The 18,616-nt window shown below is 46.5% G+C and overlaps 1 protein-coding gene across 1 annotated transcript in view; it reads right to left on the bottom strand.

Moving 5' to 3' along the window:
• DOCK6 (dedicator of cytokinesis 6) overlaps positions 1 to 18,616 on the bottom strand; it is a 142,984-nt gene that overhangs the window by 25,994 nt on the left and 98,374 nt on the right. The window contains exons 28-40 of the mRNA XM_044422291.1: positions 18,026 to 18,165; positions 16,714 to 16,883; positions 13,366 to 13,517; positions 12,462 to 12,644; positions 10,859 to 10,985; positions 10,403 to 10,487; positions 7,235 to 7,331; positions 6,023 to 6,157; positions 4,830 to 4,982; positions 2,976 to 3,134; positions 1,808 to 1,908; positions 804 to 996; positions 332 to 475 (exon numbers count right to left, since the gene is read on the bottom strand). Of these exons, the coding sequence (XP_044278226.1) occupies positions 332 to 475; positions 804 to 996; positions 1,808 to 1,908; positions 2,976 to 3,134; positions 4,830 to 4,982; positions 6,023 to 6,157; positions 7,235 to 7,331; positions 10,403 to 10,487; positions 10,859 to 10,985; positions 12,462 to 12,644; positions 13,366 to 13,517; positions 16,714 to 16,883; positions 18,026 to 18,165 (1,839 nt within the window). The remainder of the gene's footprint in view (positions 1 to 331; positions 476 to 803; positions 997 to 1,807; positions 1,909 to 2,975; positions 3,135 to 4,829; positions 4,983 to 6,022; positions 6,158 to 7,234; positions 7,332 to 10,402; positions 10,488 to 10,858; positions 10,986 to 12,461; positions 12,645 to 13,365; positions 13,518 to 16,713; positions 16,884 to 18,025; positions 18,166 to 18,616) is intronic.

Genomic DNA, 18,616 nt, shown 5'->3' with positions numbered 1-18,616 from the left:
CTGGTATCTCTGATCAGCAATAATGAGGGGTTCCATATGCCCCTCTTGCTCTCTCAGCTAGAAGGAGCACGGCACGGGAATCCTGGCAAAGAGGATCCTGCCCTGTGGAGGAATCCAAGGTCTTGTGGGCCAAGTGGAGAAGGTCTGCAGGATGTTAGGCCTGTGAGCTACTGCTTCCCCACCCCTATCCTACACTCCCGTGGTTCTGCCTTTAGCAGAGCAGCTGCAGCTACCACACTCAGACACATGGGATGTTCTTGTGTGCTGGGAATCAATCTGCTGTCTCTTCTTTGCAAGCAGGTGCCAGTAATGCCACATTTTAAGCTCTCACCATGGTAAATGAGGAAGCTGCCTGCTCAAGCAAACCCACCAACCCTTGCTCGGTGAAGTACTTTCCAGAGCAGATGCCTTCTTCATCAGGGGACAGGACATCATCTGAGACGGCAGACTCTTCTAGCACATTTGAGGAGATGTTCTTTGAAAGAAAGAGAAGTTATTGCAGAGGGGAAGATGGTCCTTCTCACTCACTACTCTCCAGGAGCCCCTCAGAAATGCAAGACAAAAACTAGTTGTTTAGGGCCTCAAGGAAGTGTTTTGGCCTCGCTGGGCAGGGAGCTTTTGGGCTTTTTCCTCAGTTCCAACGTGATAATGGAGCACTCTAGCTGGAGAGGGGGAAGCTGCAAGCCAAGCACTCTACACTCAGGCTCTTCCACTGGGCTCTGGGGGCAAGCACCAAGCTAAGAAGGAACTGAAGGGTCGGGGAAGGACATCAGCCCTTGCTGGGGAAGCCCTTTGCTTCTTACCTGGAATGTGACACAGCCAACAGGGAGGTAACGGCAGTCTTCCAGCATGCTCAGGTATTCGGCTACCAGAGCAGCAGAGTGCACCAGGCACTGAGCTGCCTCTGCATGGTTCCCGCGCTCAGAGTGCTTTGCTGCCATGTTCTGCAGCCATGTCAGACGCAGGTCTGGAGATGTCTGGTATCCCTTAGCGATCCTGAGGGGCAAACAATGGTCAGACAGAGGAGAGTTGTTTGATGGTGCTGGCTTTGCCACCGACCCTACTTAGGATGCTATCCATCAGGCCCGCCTTAGTTCCTCCCGCTGAAAACAGTGTTACTTCTGACGCTCTTTTAGGGCACTTGTAGCAAGCAGCCTGGCAACCCTGCTTCCAACTGAAGTGGTGCTTCATGTGCAAGGTGCAGGCATTGCTTGTGATGGCAAAGCGCTTGCTGGACCAGGCCCCTGCATTCACTGTAATGAGCAACAGAAGTTCCCTATATCCAGTCTGTGCTTTTTAAACACACACATACTTTTCAAAACAAATGTTTTCAAAGCGGACTGTGAGTGCTTTCTGCTTGTAATAATTAAACATCCACCCCCTGAAATGAGTAAACCAAATAATTAATTTAAACAGATGAATTAAACAATTTCTTTAATATTCTCTGCAGGCTCTACACCTCTCTCTTCTCCAGCCCTGCCACCCTGATTATCCCCCAAGTCAATGTTATCTCCCAAGGGTAGGCTGCTTGTTTCCACTATACATGAGGGAGAGGTTACCTCACTACTGGCAATGGGTGAAGTGGATTGAAGTGAAAGCACCAAGAGAACCACCATTTCTTTTTCTGTCTGGAAAGCTCCAGCATTTCTTGCTGGAAAGCAATGCTGGTACCGGATTTTGAACAACTAACCAGTGAGCCCATGGCTGATCTGGGACTCAACCCAGAAAATCCCAGGCCCTCTGGCAACAATACCTGCCTCCATGTCCTCCTACCACTTCTGTTCCTAATATCAGACTATTGTTTCACCTGTACATCAGGTCGATCAGCATCTCAGGATCCTCCTGGTGCTCCTTCATCTTCACGGTGTCTGTCAGAATCATGTGGAGGTTGAAGATGAGGTCCTGAACCTGGGCAGAGAAAAGAGAGGCAATTTCCAGTGACACCTATGAAGAAGAGGCAGGAGAGAACAACTGCTGCAGGCAAACCGGACGGGCCTCTGGTGAAAATGGGCATGCCTGAGAGATGACTGGTCATTATTTTCTCTGCCTTTGGAAAAGGTGTCAAAGCATGTCTTTTTAATTTGACTTGTTTAAAATTGTTTTTAGGAACGGTGCTGTGCTTCATCATGTTTTGTTGGTTTTAATATTTTTATGATGCTTTTCATCATTTTTTGTTGGTTTTAATATTTTTATGATGCTTTTTTACCCTTGTTGATTTAGGATGCTGTCTTTGTGATGTTTAGGAAAAAGATAGCATAAAAGGACTAAATAACATAAAAAGACTAAAAACAAATAATAATGAAGAAAAATTACTCCCCTGCATATCTGCCATAGGTGGTAGACTGGGGACACGCAATTTTAGAGGGTCTGGGGGAGACCCAATTTAACAAAATGGTTGCCTCTGCCAAAACTTGGTGGCAATTTGACAGTGGTTCTAGGATAAAGGATGCAAGGGAATGACAGCATGCAGTAGGACTGGCAGGTAGGGCCAAGACAAAGACATGGACAAGATACCATCATCCACTCTGGATCAGGATCACAGGGGTTGGCAGGTAATGAGGGTCAAGACTCTTCCCCTCCCACCCCCAATCATCTTAATCAGGATTGCTGGTGCGGGAGAGGAAGAGGCTTTCTGTATTTCCTCACAAGTTACCAAGGCTTCGAAGGGCTTGTGCACCTCAGAGGACAGAAGATCTGAGGGCTACTCATGGGTTGCTCACATATGATCTAATGTTATTGATTCATCTGGGATTTGTTTCTCTCTTTTCTTTTTTGGTGTCTGGAGTCCAACAGGCAAGCCCCTAAAGGAAACAAAGATGCAGCACTCCTTGACAAGAACAGCAGAACTAGCTATGTGCATCGTTTCCAACCTTGAGCTCTATAAGGAGAAGGCCAGTCTGTGTTGGAAGCTGGCAGTCCCAGCCAAGGCTAAATTAGTCTTTATTTATGATTTATGAGTCTGCTGACAATGGTACCTGCTCAGCAAAGGTGGTCTCTCGTAGCTCTGGATCTTCCTCAGCATAGGTCAGGATGGTTTTCAGTGAGCGCCGCAAGTGGTCCTCATTAAAGTTCTGCGAAGTTCCCACAAGTGAGGAGAGTGACATGGTGACCTGCATCTTGACTCGGGCAAAGTTCTGTAAAAGAGAGGAGTACAGGTTATTTCTCTTTCATATAGCAGTTGCCTGTCTTTGTTATGAAGTCAATGGATCCAGCTTCATGTGGCCTGTAAAGGAGGAAAACCTTTGTCTGATACACTGGAACCTTCAAGCAAAGTTTTGCAGCTGTCAGACACACACTGTGCCTGCCCCATCTGAGTCAGAAGAGGCCCTAGTCTGATAAAGCAAAACCTTCAAGCCAAGTTATGCACCTAGCACCCCTGGGCACAAGTCCTGCCATAGCGCCTCCCTTTAGGCCATGGAGGAGGGGAGAGATGCCTCACAGTGGGGAGGGGGATAGCCATATAAACGTGTCCCTTGGACTACTCCCCTGTGTGTTAAGAGTGCTGACTGGGACTCAGGAGAGCTAGGTTCTAGTCTCCACTCAGCTAAGAAGCCCACTGTGTGACTGGGCCAGTCACTGCCTCTCAGCCTAACCTGCCTCACAGGGTTCTTGTTGTGGGGATAAATAGAAAGGAAGAAACTTTGAAAGCTGCCCTGGGTTCCTTTTCAAGCGAAAGAAAGGTGGGCTATAAATGCAAAGTAGCAGCAGCACCACCACCATCACAATAGCATGGACTGCAAAGCTAAGCACTAGTGAGCTTCAAACACAAGGACACATTCATATGAATGAAAATTAATTAGGGAGTTTTTAAAATCAAAGTCTCAAGATTCCCTTAGTATGCAGGCTAAGTTTTTGGTTTCTTGGTCCCATGGTGATGGAGCTATGGCACTGGTAGATATGCATGCATCCCCTTTCTTAACTGGCAGAAATTAACCAAGGACCCAGGCAGGCACAAACATTTTATTATTTTTATGCATGTGCAATACCATCAGGGCACACAGTATCTTATAGAATCATGTGGCTACAAAAATGCTAATGCTACACTGGGCTTCATTAATACAAGAATAGCTTCCAAGTCATGTGAGGGCCTGGTTCCCCTCTATTTGGCACTGGTTAGGCCCCATCTGAGGTATTATGTCCAGTTCTGAGCACCACAGTTCAAGAAAGATGCAGACAGGCTGGAAAGAGTTCATAGGAGGGCATCATAGGAGGGCATCAAAGCCCCATGGGGAGAGATTGAAGGAGGTGGCCATGTTTAGCCTCGAGAAGACTGAGAGGAGATATGATAGTACACGAAAGACTGTGAGAAAGAGAGAGGTCAGGATCTTTTCTCAATCATCCCAGAATGCAGGACATGGAATAATGGACTTAAGTTATGGGAAGCCAGATTTCAGCTAGACATCAGGAAAAGGTTCCTGTTAGAACAGTACTGCAATGTAACCAGTTACCTTGTGGGTTTTCCCCACACTGAAAGCATTCAAGAGGCAGTTGGGCAGCCATCTGTCACAGATGCTTTAACTTGCAGCCCTGCACTGATCAGGAAGCTGGACTTGATGGTCTTATAGGTTCCTTCCGACTCGACTATTCTATGATTCCATGTCAATAAAAACAGGTCCCTGGCCCCAAGAAGCTTACAATCTAAATTTCAACAAGGGAGGGATGAAAAATAGAAGCAGGGAACAAATATGGGCAACATGTCGATGCCCCAGGGATCAGTGGGCTGGTTAAAATGCCTGGACTCTGCTGTGCCTTGCCCTGCCCCCTGGAAGAAACCTTGTGGTGGAAGAGACACTAGGCAACACTTCCACTTACCCCACCTTAGCACTTACATTGCCAATCTCAAAGTTCTGTCGCATGAGAAGGTAGAGCGAGGTGCTTGCATGCGTGCGGATGGTGCCCACCCTGCTACTGCAGTGGCGTAAAAGGCGCAAGCACAGGTCAGCACACAATTCTGTGTCCTCCTCAAAAAGCATTTCAGGGAACTGTAAGCACAAGATTCAGGTGATTTTACCAAACTATGATAAAAACTACTTTTACTGGCAGTAGACAAGAGGCTGTGTAATAGGAGAATAAAATGCAACAGCTTTATAATATTACAAGCAAAGTATTCAAACAATTAGGGTGCCACTGTCTGGGCTGCACCCTCAATCACCCTTGTAGGCTCCTGAACTCAGACGTTTATGAGGATCTCAGGCAGGACAGGAGGAGCACTGGAGGCAATCTGAGCTTCCTTGCCTTCCTGCCCTGCTTTTTTGTCAACCCAGTTGGGGCATGTCAGGGGAAGGGAAGAATGCTGGAAAGATCTCAGAATAACTCCTACCCTGGCCTCTCCTCTGATCCTCGCCCACCAAAACACCCTCTTCTCAAAGGCCCCATTCCTGACGTCAGAGAGCAGTCAGCATGGTTCTCCCTGCACTGGATGGGGGGCGGGGGTGGGGCAGGGCTCTAATTCCCCCTCCAAGGTCAAAGCACAGCCTCTGACCTTCATCCAGGGGAAATGAAAAATCCTTTGGCTCCTCAGATGCTCTCTAGTAGCCACAGGATCAATCTTGCAGAATGGCAAGATTTACTGTTCAAAGGCTCTGTAAATTAAGCTTTCATGTGACTCCAAGAATTGTACAGAATGGGGGGTTCTGAAAGACCTCTTTGTTCCACACCTGTAGCCCGATAACAGAGTAAACTCTGCTCAAGACTGTTCTAGGCAATCCTACAATAAGGCAGCATCCTGGAGAGCAAGGCCTCTCTAGCAGATCTTAAAAGGGAAGGCAAGAAAGCACAAAGGTGGGTGGAGGGCAGTAAAAGATTAATGGGACAGGCATGCTAAAAATAAGAAAGAGGCTATGCTTTCCTGCCCCTGGGTCCCTAAAGGATCTGGCCTCTAATTGAGACCAGAGCCAACAGAGCCTGGTCACGAACACCCTACTGTCCCTCTCTAGTTTCACTCCTCTTAGGAGTGGGGCCTGAAGTTTTGCAAAGCAGCTGACTGACTTCTGTCACACTTCCCTAGTGTAAGCACACTCACCTTGCTCACTAGTGCTCTCTGGGTGGCAAAGCAGTGCTCCAGGAAGGCGGCACTAGGTGTACAGCCCATGCTGTGCAGAAGCACCCTTAACACCCCGCCCAGGACACTTTCCTTGGCTTCTGACAAGATCACAGTCTGCATGGGAGAAGCATGGGGAAGGGGGCAGAGAAAGACAAGACTGGACTCAAATTAGGAATTCTTTCAGAAGCAGCAATGCCAGTTTTGTAATACAGCAGGGCTGCCACATGTGGCTAGCCTGTGTTACCAGTGCAGCATACAGCATAAATGGCAAAGGCAGAGATGCAACCCTGACCCAATCAAACAAATTCAGCCCCTGGGAATGTATGCAACTGTCATTACTGAACTCCTGCCACAGAGAACTGTTTAAATCAGTGCCAAGAAAATCCAAGATCTGAAAAAGCCAAATCTTGCAAACTGAATTATTTCTGCTGGTTAAACAAGACTGAACTCTTCATGGACTTGCCTCTTTGCATCAAAATATCTCAGCTTGTGATCTTTGCTCAAACACAGACACAGAAAAGACAAGAATGAGAAAGACAGCTGCACAATACCCATGGTTCCAAACACATTATTAATACTAATATTTCTTGAATAAAACTGAACAACGTTCCTTCTCCAGCTTATCTGAACTGAAAAAGAAAGGTTGTGTCAAGTACTCATTAAGAAACACTAACATTTGCTCTGCTCCAAAAGTTTGCTTGTAACTGCTGGAGCCCAGACAAGCTCTCTGGGCCTTTTGATCCTTCTTGGGATCTCCACCCTCTTCATTTTGCCTTAGCTTCTTCACCATGCCAGACTTCTCTTGCCTTTGCCCAGCTGTTTCTAAAAACCATGAAGAGGAGGAAAGATTCCAAGAGAGCTGAAGGAAAATAACCAAAAACATTCTCCTACTAATAAGATTTGGACAAACATGCTCATTTGGCTTTACTTTTCTATTGCCCTTGGAATTTTTCCTTCTTTGTTGTGATTTTATTTCATGTTTTTTGAACAGAAGCTTGCCAGATGTTTCTGCAAGGTCCTACTTTATGCTAAGAAGCAGCACACAGCTCTTCCTGGGTACTTAGGGCCAGTTCTGAGCGTTCAAGAGCAGAAAGAGTGACAAACCTCACACTGAAAGCACCACTTATGCCTACTGAATCCCACAACCTTGCCCAGGTGTGTAGGCACTAAGCTGGAACCCCCACCAGATACCTGCACAATGATTTCCAGAGTATCGAGCACCACCATGTAGGCCTCTGTGGCCAAATTCCCATCCACAAGAGCATCATGCTCCATCTCATCCTTAGACCTGAGCAAGAAACAAAGAAGGAGGGTATTAAGATATTTGGGGTCACCAGATGTCAATCCTGGCTTGCAAGTTTATTTAACAGTTTTCTTCTCACTGTGCCATCCCATCTCCATCTTAGGGAACTACCATTCCCTAAGAAGGCAGAGAGGAACATCCAGCATGAATTAGCTCTCAGGAAAGCAATTGGTTGGTCCATGCCTCCGATTCTTCCTGGAAACCAGTTCCCAGGCCAGCTACTTAAAGATTTTCAGGCATCTGATGAATGTGTTGAATGTCATGTGACTGTAGTGTTGCAACACTATCCTGTTCCCATTTCTGATCAATCCCTAAGGCAGAGTTCATATGTTCAGATACGGTGAACTGGAGCCCAAGTTTGGTTCTTGCCTCTTCTGTGGAGACAGATCACATTTGCCATGGGGTAGCCAAAGATGGAGCAGCTCTCTACAAGACCAGGAGCTGACTGTGGCTCAGATCATGAGCTTCTTGTTGCAAAACTTAGGCTTAAATTGAAGAAAGTAGGAAAAAGCACTAGGCCACTCAGGTATGACCTAAATCATATCCCTGATGAATATACAGTAGAGGTGACAAACAGATTTAAGGAAATAGATCTGATAGACAGAGTGCCTGAAGAACTATGGACAGAGGTTTGCAACATTGTACAAGAGGTAGCAACTAAAACCATTCCAAAGAAAAAGAAAGGCAAGAAAGCAAAATGGCTGTCTGAAGAACCTTTACAAATAGCTGAGGGAAGAAGGGAAGTGAAAGGCAAAGAAGGAAGAGAAAGATACACCCAATTGAATGCAGAATTCCAGAGAATAGCTAGAAGAGATACGAATGCCTTCTTCAATGAACAGTGTAAAGAAATAGAAGAAAACAATAGAATAGGGAAGACCAAAGATCTTGTCAAGAAAATTGGAGATATGAAGGGAACGTTTCATGCAAAGATGGGCATGATAAAGGACCAAACTGGCAGGGACCTAACAGAGGCAGAAGAGATTAAGAAGAGGTGGCAAGTTTACACAGAACAACTATACAAGAAAGATCTTAATGTCCCTGATAACCACAATGGGGTGGTCACTGACCTCGAGCCAGACATCCTGGAATGTGAAGTCAAATGGGCCTTAGGAAGTCTGAGCAACAACAAAGCAAGTAGAGGCAACAGTATTCCAGCTGAGCTACTCAAAATCCTAAAAGACGATGCAGTTAAAGTGCTACACTCAATATGCCAGCAAATTCGAAAAACACAACAGTGGCCACAGAATTGGAAAAGGTCAGTTTACATTCCAATTCCAAAGAAGGGCAATGCCAAAGAATGTTCAAACTACCGCACCATTGAACTCATTTCACATGCTAGCAAAGTTATGCTCAAAATCCTACAAGCTAGGATCCAGCAGTATGTGGACCGAGAACTACCAGAAGTACAGGCAGGATTTCGAAGACGGAGAGGAACTAGAGATCAAATTGCCAACATACGCTGAATCATGGAGAAAGCTAGGGAGTTCCAGAAAAACATCTACTTCTGCTTCATTGACTAAGCTAAAGCCTTTGATTGTGTGGATCACAACAAATTGTGGCAAGTTCTCAGAGATGGGAGTCCCAGACCATCTTATTCGTCTCTTGAGAAACCTGTATGCAGGTCAAGAAGCATCAGTGAAAACTGGACACGGAACCACTGATAAGTTCAAAATTGAGAAAGGAGTTCGGCAAGGCTGTATACTGTCGTCCTGCCTATTCAATTTATATGCAGAGCACATCATGAGAAAGTCAGAGCTAGATGAATCACCAGTTGGAATTAAGATTGCTCGGAGAAATATCAACAACCTCAGATATGCAGATGATACCACTCCAATGGCAGAAAGTGAAGAGGAACTAAAGAGCCTTGATGCGGGTGAAAGAGGAGAGCACAAAAGTTGGCTTGAAACTCATCATCAAGAAAACTAAGATCATGGCATCCGGTTCTATCACTTCCTGGGAAATAGAAGGGGAAGAAATGGAGGTAGTGACAGATTTTATTTTCCTGGGCTCCAACATCACTGCAGATGGGGACTGCAGCCAAGAAATCAAAAGACGTTTGCTCCTTGGGAGGAAAGCTATGGTGGCTAGATGGAGTCACTGAAGCAGTCGGCGTGAGCTTAAGTGGACTCCGGGGGATGGTGGAGGACAGAAGGGCCTGAAGGAGTGTTATCCATGGGGTCACAACGGGTTGGACACAAATTCGCAACTAGCAACAACAACAACTCACCCTGAAAAAGACTCTACTGCACTGCGCAGTGGAAGAGGTAAATGGACCAATGGCCTTGTCACTGCCAGATCTGCCTGTCTTTCAAAACTAGGCTGGTAAAGGAAAGCTCTTTTGAATTCATTCATGCATGCGTACATTCTTATTTCTAAACTGCACTGGTTATTGTAGAGTTCTCTAACAACTAATAAAAACATGAGCAAAATCCAAGTTCTTGCCTGTGATTCAAAGAAAGTGCTGAAGCTCAGGGGAAGGACATGCATCTAAGCTTAAAGTGGATGACTTCTGCTGTTGTGGGGCTTACACCACAGCAGGGAGGGTAAAGGCATCTTCCTTCCAGGTTTCATCTTTGTTGCAGGGAACCAGGATGTAACATACACTCCACCTGTGAGCTGCCATGGCTTGATAAAGTGCCTGAACATGCACAGCACTGTGCAATTCTCCAGACACAGGGACAACATTCTTTCCCAAATTTTCATATTTTGTATTGTTCTGAGGAGCATTTCCATTTATCTTGTTTGTGAGATGCACAGTTCCCAGTGCATCTCACACATAGCTGCTCAGAAAAAAGAGATATGCAATAAAGTGCCTCCCCATCAGCTATACAATCCTTTTCTTTAGAGAATTCACTCCTGTGTGTGAATTGTTTTCCCCATCCCACAACCTCAGGACCATTTAACACACAGCTGGTGAGGCCCAGAGCTCTTGTGTCATGCTACGGTGGGGGGCAACCACCCTCTGACTGAGAACATGAGTGTCTGAGACAAGGTCTTGTGCATGTGCCTAAGGTATTCTTCCTGTGCTAATCCCCCCAAGCTGTCCACAAACGCACTTGTCCACCTTGTCCGAATTCTGCCTCCAGTGGGCAACATTCTTCCTCCAGCGAACATTTTCTTGAGCTCCAAATGGCCCTCGCTCTGTGGGGCAAGAGAAGAAAGTCACAGCAAAGGAGGACTCCAGCTGAGAACAGGTTCAGCCTGAGTTATAAATAGAGGACTCCAACAGCAGCAGTGAGTAGGAATGGGGAAAAGCTAGGATTTCACAGACAGTTCACATTCTCCTAAGAAGGGCTTGGCCTTCCTTTACAGCCAGCTGTGTTTGCCAGAAATGTGCTCAAATTCACTGTTTTATTTTTGGTTTTGGAGTTTCCCCTTCTTCCCCCACATATGGTATTCTGGATAGGCCATTTTTGCCAATTCCAGCTATTACATTTGCAGGCTTGCTTCAAGACCTGAAACTTTTTTTGCTTGGCAAGAAGACTCGCCTCTTGCACTGCTGCAGTTCTCACCTCGACTGCGTCGAACCATCTCCTGGCGTGCTCCAATAGTGCCCAGGATGGCTTCCTCCAGCCGTGCTTTCATGTCGAGAGATTTCTTGAAGGTGAGGCTGTTGATGCGCTCAAAGGCTTTCTTGCCCTATGGGAGAGGAGTTATATTTGACTGGTAGAACAGAATTGGACCCTCCTCAGCCATGAGTTCATGCAGAAGAGGCACTGTTGCTTGGAGAAGAAAGTGCCCATTTCAACAGGAAGTGAGCAGTAGAATGCAAAGGCTTTTCAGCTTGATGCTGCTGGCTAGAACCAGATCAGCCACGCTTTTAGTCCACGCTTCTAATACTCTGGAAAGGACCTGTGGGTCACACAGACATTTCAGGAGTCCATGTGCAAGGAATCCTGCCTCCCCCCTCTCTCTCCACTGCAGTTCATACCACTGGCAGGCCTTGGCTGAAGCCAAATATGCTACTATGCTACTCCCATGGGGAGGTTTAGATCATAAGCCAAAAGAAAGTACACCATTTTCTGGCAAATACTGTGGTTTCTTGCATTTAGCTTCCTATCCTGGTAGGCATGCCATAAGTGGAGCCAGCTGGAGCTGGGGGTCAGACTAGATGGCCTGGGAGGCCCCTTCTGACCCACTCTGTTTCTATTTTTCTATCCTGCCTCCACTCAGACAGCCACACTGTGGTAAACCTGCAGTTTCCGAAGTTATTCCAAGGAGTGTCTCTTGTCTGTAGGAAGGTTGTTATACCTGCCTCCCTCCCATCTCTGCCTGGCATTTACTCTCCCAGACTATGTGTTCACCATGCTTGAGCTTTGCAGCTACCAGTGAAAAACAGCACCACAATCATGTTTGCTGTACTAGCTTGCTATGTTCTCTTGCTATTTTTGGTCTGCATACATTCAGCCGAAGCTTTAAATTAACGCTGTGGGGTTAATCTAAACACTTCCACAGACTATGCTGTGGTTATATTTTCTCTGCAAAATTGGTTACATGACTGAGCTGTTCATTTCTACATCCAATAGCTTTACCTAAACATTGCAACATTTAAAAGGCCTTAAACAGGGCCTTTTCCCACTGAAAGTCAGGGCCTCTGGCAAAAATGATTAGAGCTGTACTTTGGGCTTCCATATCAAACCCTGAACAGGAGTCCCCAAGCTCAGGGGTGGGCAGATGCCAAGACAGTGTGATCTACTCTGAGTTTTGCTAGAACCACAAAAGGTTGGGAGGAAGGGACAGGTGCTACACATAAGACTGGCATGGGCTGCGTAGACAAATCTACACCCAAGTGACCACAGATGAAGGATTTTAGCTCAGCTCTAGCAACGGCCAGCAGAAAAGCACAAAGACCGTGTCAAAAACACATGGTCTTTACAGGCTGGGAGAGAAGCCACTGACACAAGGCCATCTATAGAAGGCAGCTGTTTTTACTTGCTACTGTTGCATGCTCTTTGGAATCAGAAACTCCTTCCAGTCAACTACACAGCATCCAAACAACTTACCAGCAGATCCTGATCTGCTTTAGCCACCCTTGAACTAGCTAAAGGCAGAATTCCTGGGCTCTGCTGCCAGTCTTGGAAGAAGAGGAGCCCAGTATCGCTAGACTCTTCTCACCTTGTACTCAAAGCAAGAGACACAGAGGTAGAGGAGGTCTAGGAGACGGTTCACGTGCAAAGCCGAGAGGTCTGCAAGCCAGCGATGCAGCATGGCTGCATCTGCATTCTTCAGCACCCAGAGGAGACACACCAGCAGGTTGCGACTTGCCTCAGCAGACAGCATGTTGTAATGGCGGGAAGCCTGCAAACAAACACAATCTCAGCTCAGGGAAGCTCATACGATCCGCACTGCATTTCTCATGGGCAAGCCGCTGTAACTGAATGCAGGACCACTGTGCCTTAACTCAGTCAACCACAACTGGAAAAGCAGCTGTGATCCCAGGGGTGAGGGGAGGAGGGCCATCCTGCTGCTCTCTGCTGGCAGTTTCCAGAACATGTTGCTGCCACAGCTCTGCTTCTTAACTAATACTGCTTTTAAGAACCTCACACCCACCTTATCTAATGTTTTTACCACGGCAGCCCTGCAAGAGAACAAGGGATGCCCAGGAGATTCATTCTCAAAGGTCACCCCAGAAGTTGTCCTTCTCTGGATGAGCCACAGAAGACTCATCTGAACTGTGGGCTGGCTCCTTGGGGTGATGTGTTCAGAGCTGCCTTTTTAAAATTTGCCATGTAGTCTACCTCCTGCAGGCTTTGGACCATGGATCCAAAGCCTTTGGACCAAGTGCACCATGGATCTGAACATGCATTCAGCCTTTCCTGCTGAAGACTGAGACTAACAGAGGTCTGAAGACTCCAGGGTACTCCAAGACACTTCTCCCAAGACTTGCATAGGATCCCAGGCTTCTCTTCCACAGAGGAGGCTCCTGCACTATCCTGGCCCTGGCCCATCCTGGCCCCAACCCACCAAGCAAGGGTTCTGCACTCTGATCCTCCTCTCCCTGCAGCTGGTGTGCACTCACCATGGATGGCATCTGGAAAGTGGTGGAGCGGTGTGGATGAGGCAAGGGAGAGCCAGCAATGGCCATGGCAATGGACTGGCTAATGGTGCTGCCATCTCCATCTCCATCCTCAGCCATCACAGTGGCCAGCCGCCCTCGCTGGCTGAGGCTCTCTGTAAAGGAGAATTGTCCAAGGGCTGAGAAGGGAAGAAGCAATAGCCATCCTCACCCAGCCCCAAGCCACTAACTTTGACAATTCTATTTAAAAACACATATAAGTAACACTAATTTGCGCTTTATGATCTGTAATAAAATATATAACCTGTATTTTCTTCTCAAAATGGAAATTTCAAAGAGCAAGACAACCCAAAGCATAACAATCCAATAAGCAAAACACACAAACACAGAGGCAATAAAGTGAAAGCAAGCTTAGAGCTGCTTCCAAGTTAACTTTTTTGATTTTTTAAGCAAAGACTTATTGCATCAGTATGAAGCTAATTTCAAACCAGTCTTCTCTGGCAAAAATTACTTTTGAAGCAAAGCTGGGGCATGGGTGGCTGTATCCTGAACCAGACCTGCAGTGTGTTCACTAAATCACCAGCATAAGGCTGGAGGCAGAGGGCAGTGGGCAAAATGTTTTCTTTAAGACTACACTTCTGTTCCCCTCCATTGGTCTGAAGTCTGAGCTCACACATTTCTAGGTAACTTAAAAGGCCTGGCACTAGTATCAGGTCATGAGATTTACAGTTCAAGACCCAAATCACATATACTGGATTTGAAATGCATATTCTTCTTCTGGTTTTCTTTGTTGGACTTATATCATTCCCAAATCAGCAAATGATACAAGAAACTATGACACACAACAAATTCACACATTGCTTCCTACTGTTTGACCATTTTTCAGGATTGTGATTCCAGAATAATTGGCAATATGTCTGATCATTCAGAAAACATTAAAAAGCCACTGTGAAGCTCTCTCCGTATTTGCCCAGCTGACTGCCTTACAATTTGGATTTTTGCTGTTGATCAAGCATGCATTTCAAGAAAAAATAGGTATTAAAATAAACAATAAGAAAAACATGAAACAAGAGAAAGCAGAAAGCCAAGATTTAGTCATGAATATGGGAGAATAATTTTATTAGTCTTGTAGATAGGTAGCAAACCATGACATTAAACATTCTGTATTTTCAACCTGTATTAGAGTATTATCTTTAACAAGCCAGTTCAAAGGTTACAAACTCTGTTTTCTATTGATTTTTTAAATTCAAGGACACTATTCAAAATTATTTCTGTTAATGTAAAACTTACCTCTCACCAACTAAGAAACCCCAAGCATGGAGACAGTGTAACAGCTGGATCAACCATTGCTCATTTCTTTGTCTAGGTGCAACTTTCCTCTGTCTGCATCACCTGGGTGAGCCTAAACACTTTCAATCTCCCCAAATTTAAGACCCTGACCATGTGGACAGGGTGACTTCAAAATCAACTCAGCCTTTTTTTTTTTCTTCCCCATCCACCTTTGGCAATACCCTACCTGGTCAAGAGATCTCAGGATCTCAAAAGCATCTTTGTAACCTTTGAGCTGGTCTAATCAAGGTATTGAGCTGATACAAATACTGGAATTTCTCTTATGGTCAATGGCAACTTTCCCTTTTTTGTGTATCTTTTTACCATTAATCAAAACAACTATTAGCTTTGGTACAAAAAGTTTGCAGGGCACCAATCAGAAGTTATAATACTGGCAGAGTCAGTACACAGAGGTGATTTTTATAAGCTATCCTTTGGAATCAAATGGATAGAGGTGGAAATCAACTTGCACCCTCATTAGATATGCTCTTAGACAAGGAGTCAGAACAAGAGGCATCACATGGAGGATGTAATGAGAAAAAGTGTGACAGAGTTTCTCAATGATACTACAAAACAGAATGAAATAAAACAGATTTGAGAACTAAATCCTGAGCTTTTAAGCTTTAAAACACAAAGCTGGTTTGATAAATATAGCTGGTGTGCTGGCCTAAACAGTATGGTCAGATGAAGAAGAACAAGGAATCATTCGTTCATTCATTCAAGATATTTGTATGCTATCCTTTGTGAGAGCCTCAGGACGGCTTACACAAATAAAATACCTATACATAAAAGTATAACATAAATAAATTAACGACCCACTCTGGCTGCAATTAAAATATGGTACTAAAATTCAGTATTAAAACTTGTTAAAATATTGATTAAATAAAAAGGTCTTAACCTTTTAGAATGTCTATTTGGCATAGCTTTATTGTATGATCACTGCATCAAAATGGCACTGGTCTGATCCAGCTGGACTGATGCCATAACTCCCAGAGTCCTGTAGTCAGCTGATTCCTCTTTAAGTAGATCGAGAAGGTGTGACACCAGTAAGAGAGAAGTGGGAGAGGCCAGCTCCTTTGGAACTGGCCAAGAATCTACAGTGGTACCTCGGGCCACAAATGCTTCTGTTTGCAACCAATTCGGGCTGCAAAGAGAAATTTTGGCAAAATTCTGCCTCTGTTCGAAATTCCGTATCGGGTGATGACCACAGTCGCGGCCATCTTTCCCACCCAAACATTCCCCAACCACCACAAGGGGGCGCCATGAGGGCACATTCACCTTGGTAGAGGCCTTCCCGGCTCCTCACCACCCCCTCGCTTCTGAGCCAGAGGAAGGTCCCCTCGCAGTTGCTCGTCTGGCTCTGGGAAGGGGAGCAGAAGTGGAAGGCCAGAGAGGTGGGTTTGGGATAGCCTCCCTGGCCGGGAGAAGGCCGTGAAGAGATAAGGACTGCTTTCTGGGGGTCAAGGTGAGGGACAGGGCCATGGCTGGCTCAGCAGGACACCTCCCTCCTCTCCCCACCACGGGGGGGGGGGGGGAGAAGTATGGCGACCGCTTGGCGGTGGCAGCGGCTGGCCCTGAGGAGGCCATGATGGAGGAGTGAGAGCCACGGCCCTGCTCCCATTCCGCCTCGGTCCCGCTCCTGCTCTGCCTCGGCCCATCTGCCCCAGGGCTCGGCAAGGTGGCTGTGGCTTGGCCACGGATGGGGTTGCACTCCCACTAAAGGCTCATATTTTTGTGGTTTAAAAAAAAAAAAAAAACAACAACACCATACCGTATTTAATTATTTACAAGTTTTATATGCTGTCCTTTATGTATAACAAAGTTACTGTTCAGAACAGATTAACCTTATTTACATTGAACCTTATGGAGAAATTTGACTTGGGTTTGTCACCAATTCAGTTTGACCAGAATCGTGGAATGAATTAAGTTCGTGAACTGAGGTACCACTGTACATGTTTAGCCACACTCATCAGTTACCCTCCAGCCATGCCCCTCCTCCCCAGAGGGGCCTCCTGGCCTCACCTGTGAAGTCATACAGCTGTGGCAGGGCGTCCATGACTATTCCAATCAGAGGCAAGTAGAGCTGAGCCACATGCTCCCGCACAGCATGGTCCATGTAGCGGGCGTCTGAGTCATGGCTGCACAGCAGGTTGTGTAGAGTACTGATGGCCTTCTTGTGCAAGAAGAAGGCTCTGTAGCATGGGAAGAGCAGCAGAGTCAACACAGAGGTCTGACTAAGGGGGCAGTGGCAACTTAAACAACAACTTAAGGTTGCAGCTTCAACCTTACTTCCTCCATGCACTGGAAAAACCTAAGCCATGGGTCCTTAAACTATGGCCCAGGGGCCGGATCCGGCCCGCCATGACCATTTGGACCTGCTGCATGCGCATGCGTGTGCCCACTGCTGTCCACCTCGCGCAGGGAGGCAGCAGTTTGCTCACTCGGAGAAAACAATCTCCAAGCAAGCAAGCTGCTGCCTCGTGTGCCCGCCTCACTGTGCATGCCCGCCCATGCCTCGCCTCCTCTCGCTGAGAGCCCTGCCTCAGCGCAGGCGCCCACATGTGCTGCCCCTGCCCTGGCCTGCATGCACCGCCGGCACCACCTTTCCGGCCCATGCCCAGCACTGGCACCTTTCAACTGGCCCCCTCGTGAAAAAGTTTGAGGACCCCTGACCTAAGCCATTGCTCACTAGGTAAGGCAGCAGCCCAGCAACTCCTTCCCCACAATGCTGGGAGTGTGAACACATTATGATTGGTTAATAAAGAGCAAGCGAATGACATTGTGCACGTATTTGTGGAGTGCTTCCTTCAATATTCATGCACTGCTCTTTGCTTATCTAGGCAGCATTGGATATGTTGTGGTATTCTGCACTAACTGGGAGGGGACTTTCAGAGTGCCTTACCACTAGTTTTAGAACTGTTACACTGACTTTTGGATCCTTTCTGGGCCAAATTCCAAATGCTGGCTTTAATCAGTAAAGTCCTATGCAGCTTGAGACCAAGGCACTGAAAACAATGCCTGCTCCAGCATGGTGCTGTTTAAACATGAAGATGGGCTGCCAGGGCCCTGCTCTGAGTCCCTCATAAGATTCAAAGGTGGATGACGACTAGAAAAAGTCCTTTCAGTTGCAGCACCATGGCCTGGAAAATCACTGGGCACCATACTTTTCTTTTTGGCATGAGATGAAACACTTTTAATTAACCTGAACTGCATTTGCCTTGCTAGGGTCTTATTTTTGTAAGGTAGTCTCAGAGCTCCTGCTGAAGAGTAGTTAATATATAATTTAGTTGAACTAATCACCTCTGGTGCAAATTCTCCACATGGGCACACTTACCCCTCTGCATCTGGCTCCAGGATGAGTGCCAATTCCATCAGCACCAGCCCTGCCAGGAAGTGCTGCTGCCGAAAAGTCACAGAGAGCTCAAACATGCTGGCCACCCTCTGATCCTGCACGTGGCTGGAGAAGGCTGAACCCTGGAAAAGGTGCAGTCCTATGAGAAATCATGCAGGACATGGAGCCTCCATGCCCTAGCTGTCAAAGAGCAGAAGACAGCAGCCAAGGGCACCTCCTTCTCTCACATTAGCTGCTATCATTTGGGGTAGCCTCCTGACTGGTTCAAATGCTGTGTTAGAGGAAGGAGGGAAGATGTAAAGGCTTCCTCAAATGTTAAGGACAGCTCTGCAGCACTCCTGTTCCAACTGCAACAATGGGGCACTAATAAAAGGCGAGGAAGGTGGGCCCTCTGGCCCAACCCCTATTTCCAAGGAGAGAAATCTGCTAGAAGGGAAACACTGCCTTTCCCTCCAAGAGGCATCTCAAACCCCTGCTATGCATCTCCTGCTGGTAACTGGTTGCCCATAACCACCTTTGTTTCTGCTCCCTGTCTCACTATTCACCTCTTATTTTTCTTGGCATCCAAAGGGC

Source organism: Varanus komodoensis, unplaced genomic scaffold (genome assembly GCF_004798865.1).
Source record: "Varanus komodoensis strain SLA01 unplaced genomic scaffold, ASM479886v1 scaffold124, whole genome shotgun sequence".
Taxonomy (NCBI): Eukaryota; Metazoa; Chordata; class Lepidosauria; order Squamata; family Varanidae; genus Varanus; species Varanus komodoensis.
The sequence above is the reverse complement of the archived record's forward strand: the minus strand, read 5'-3'. Positions and strand labels throughout refer to the sequence as shown.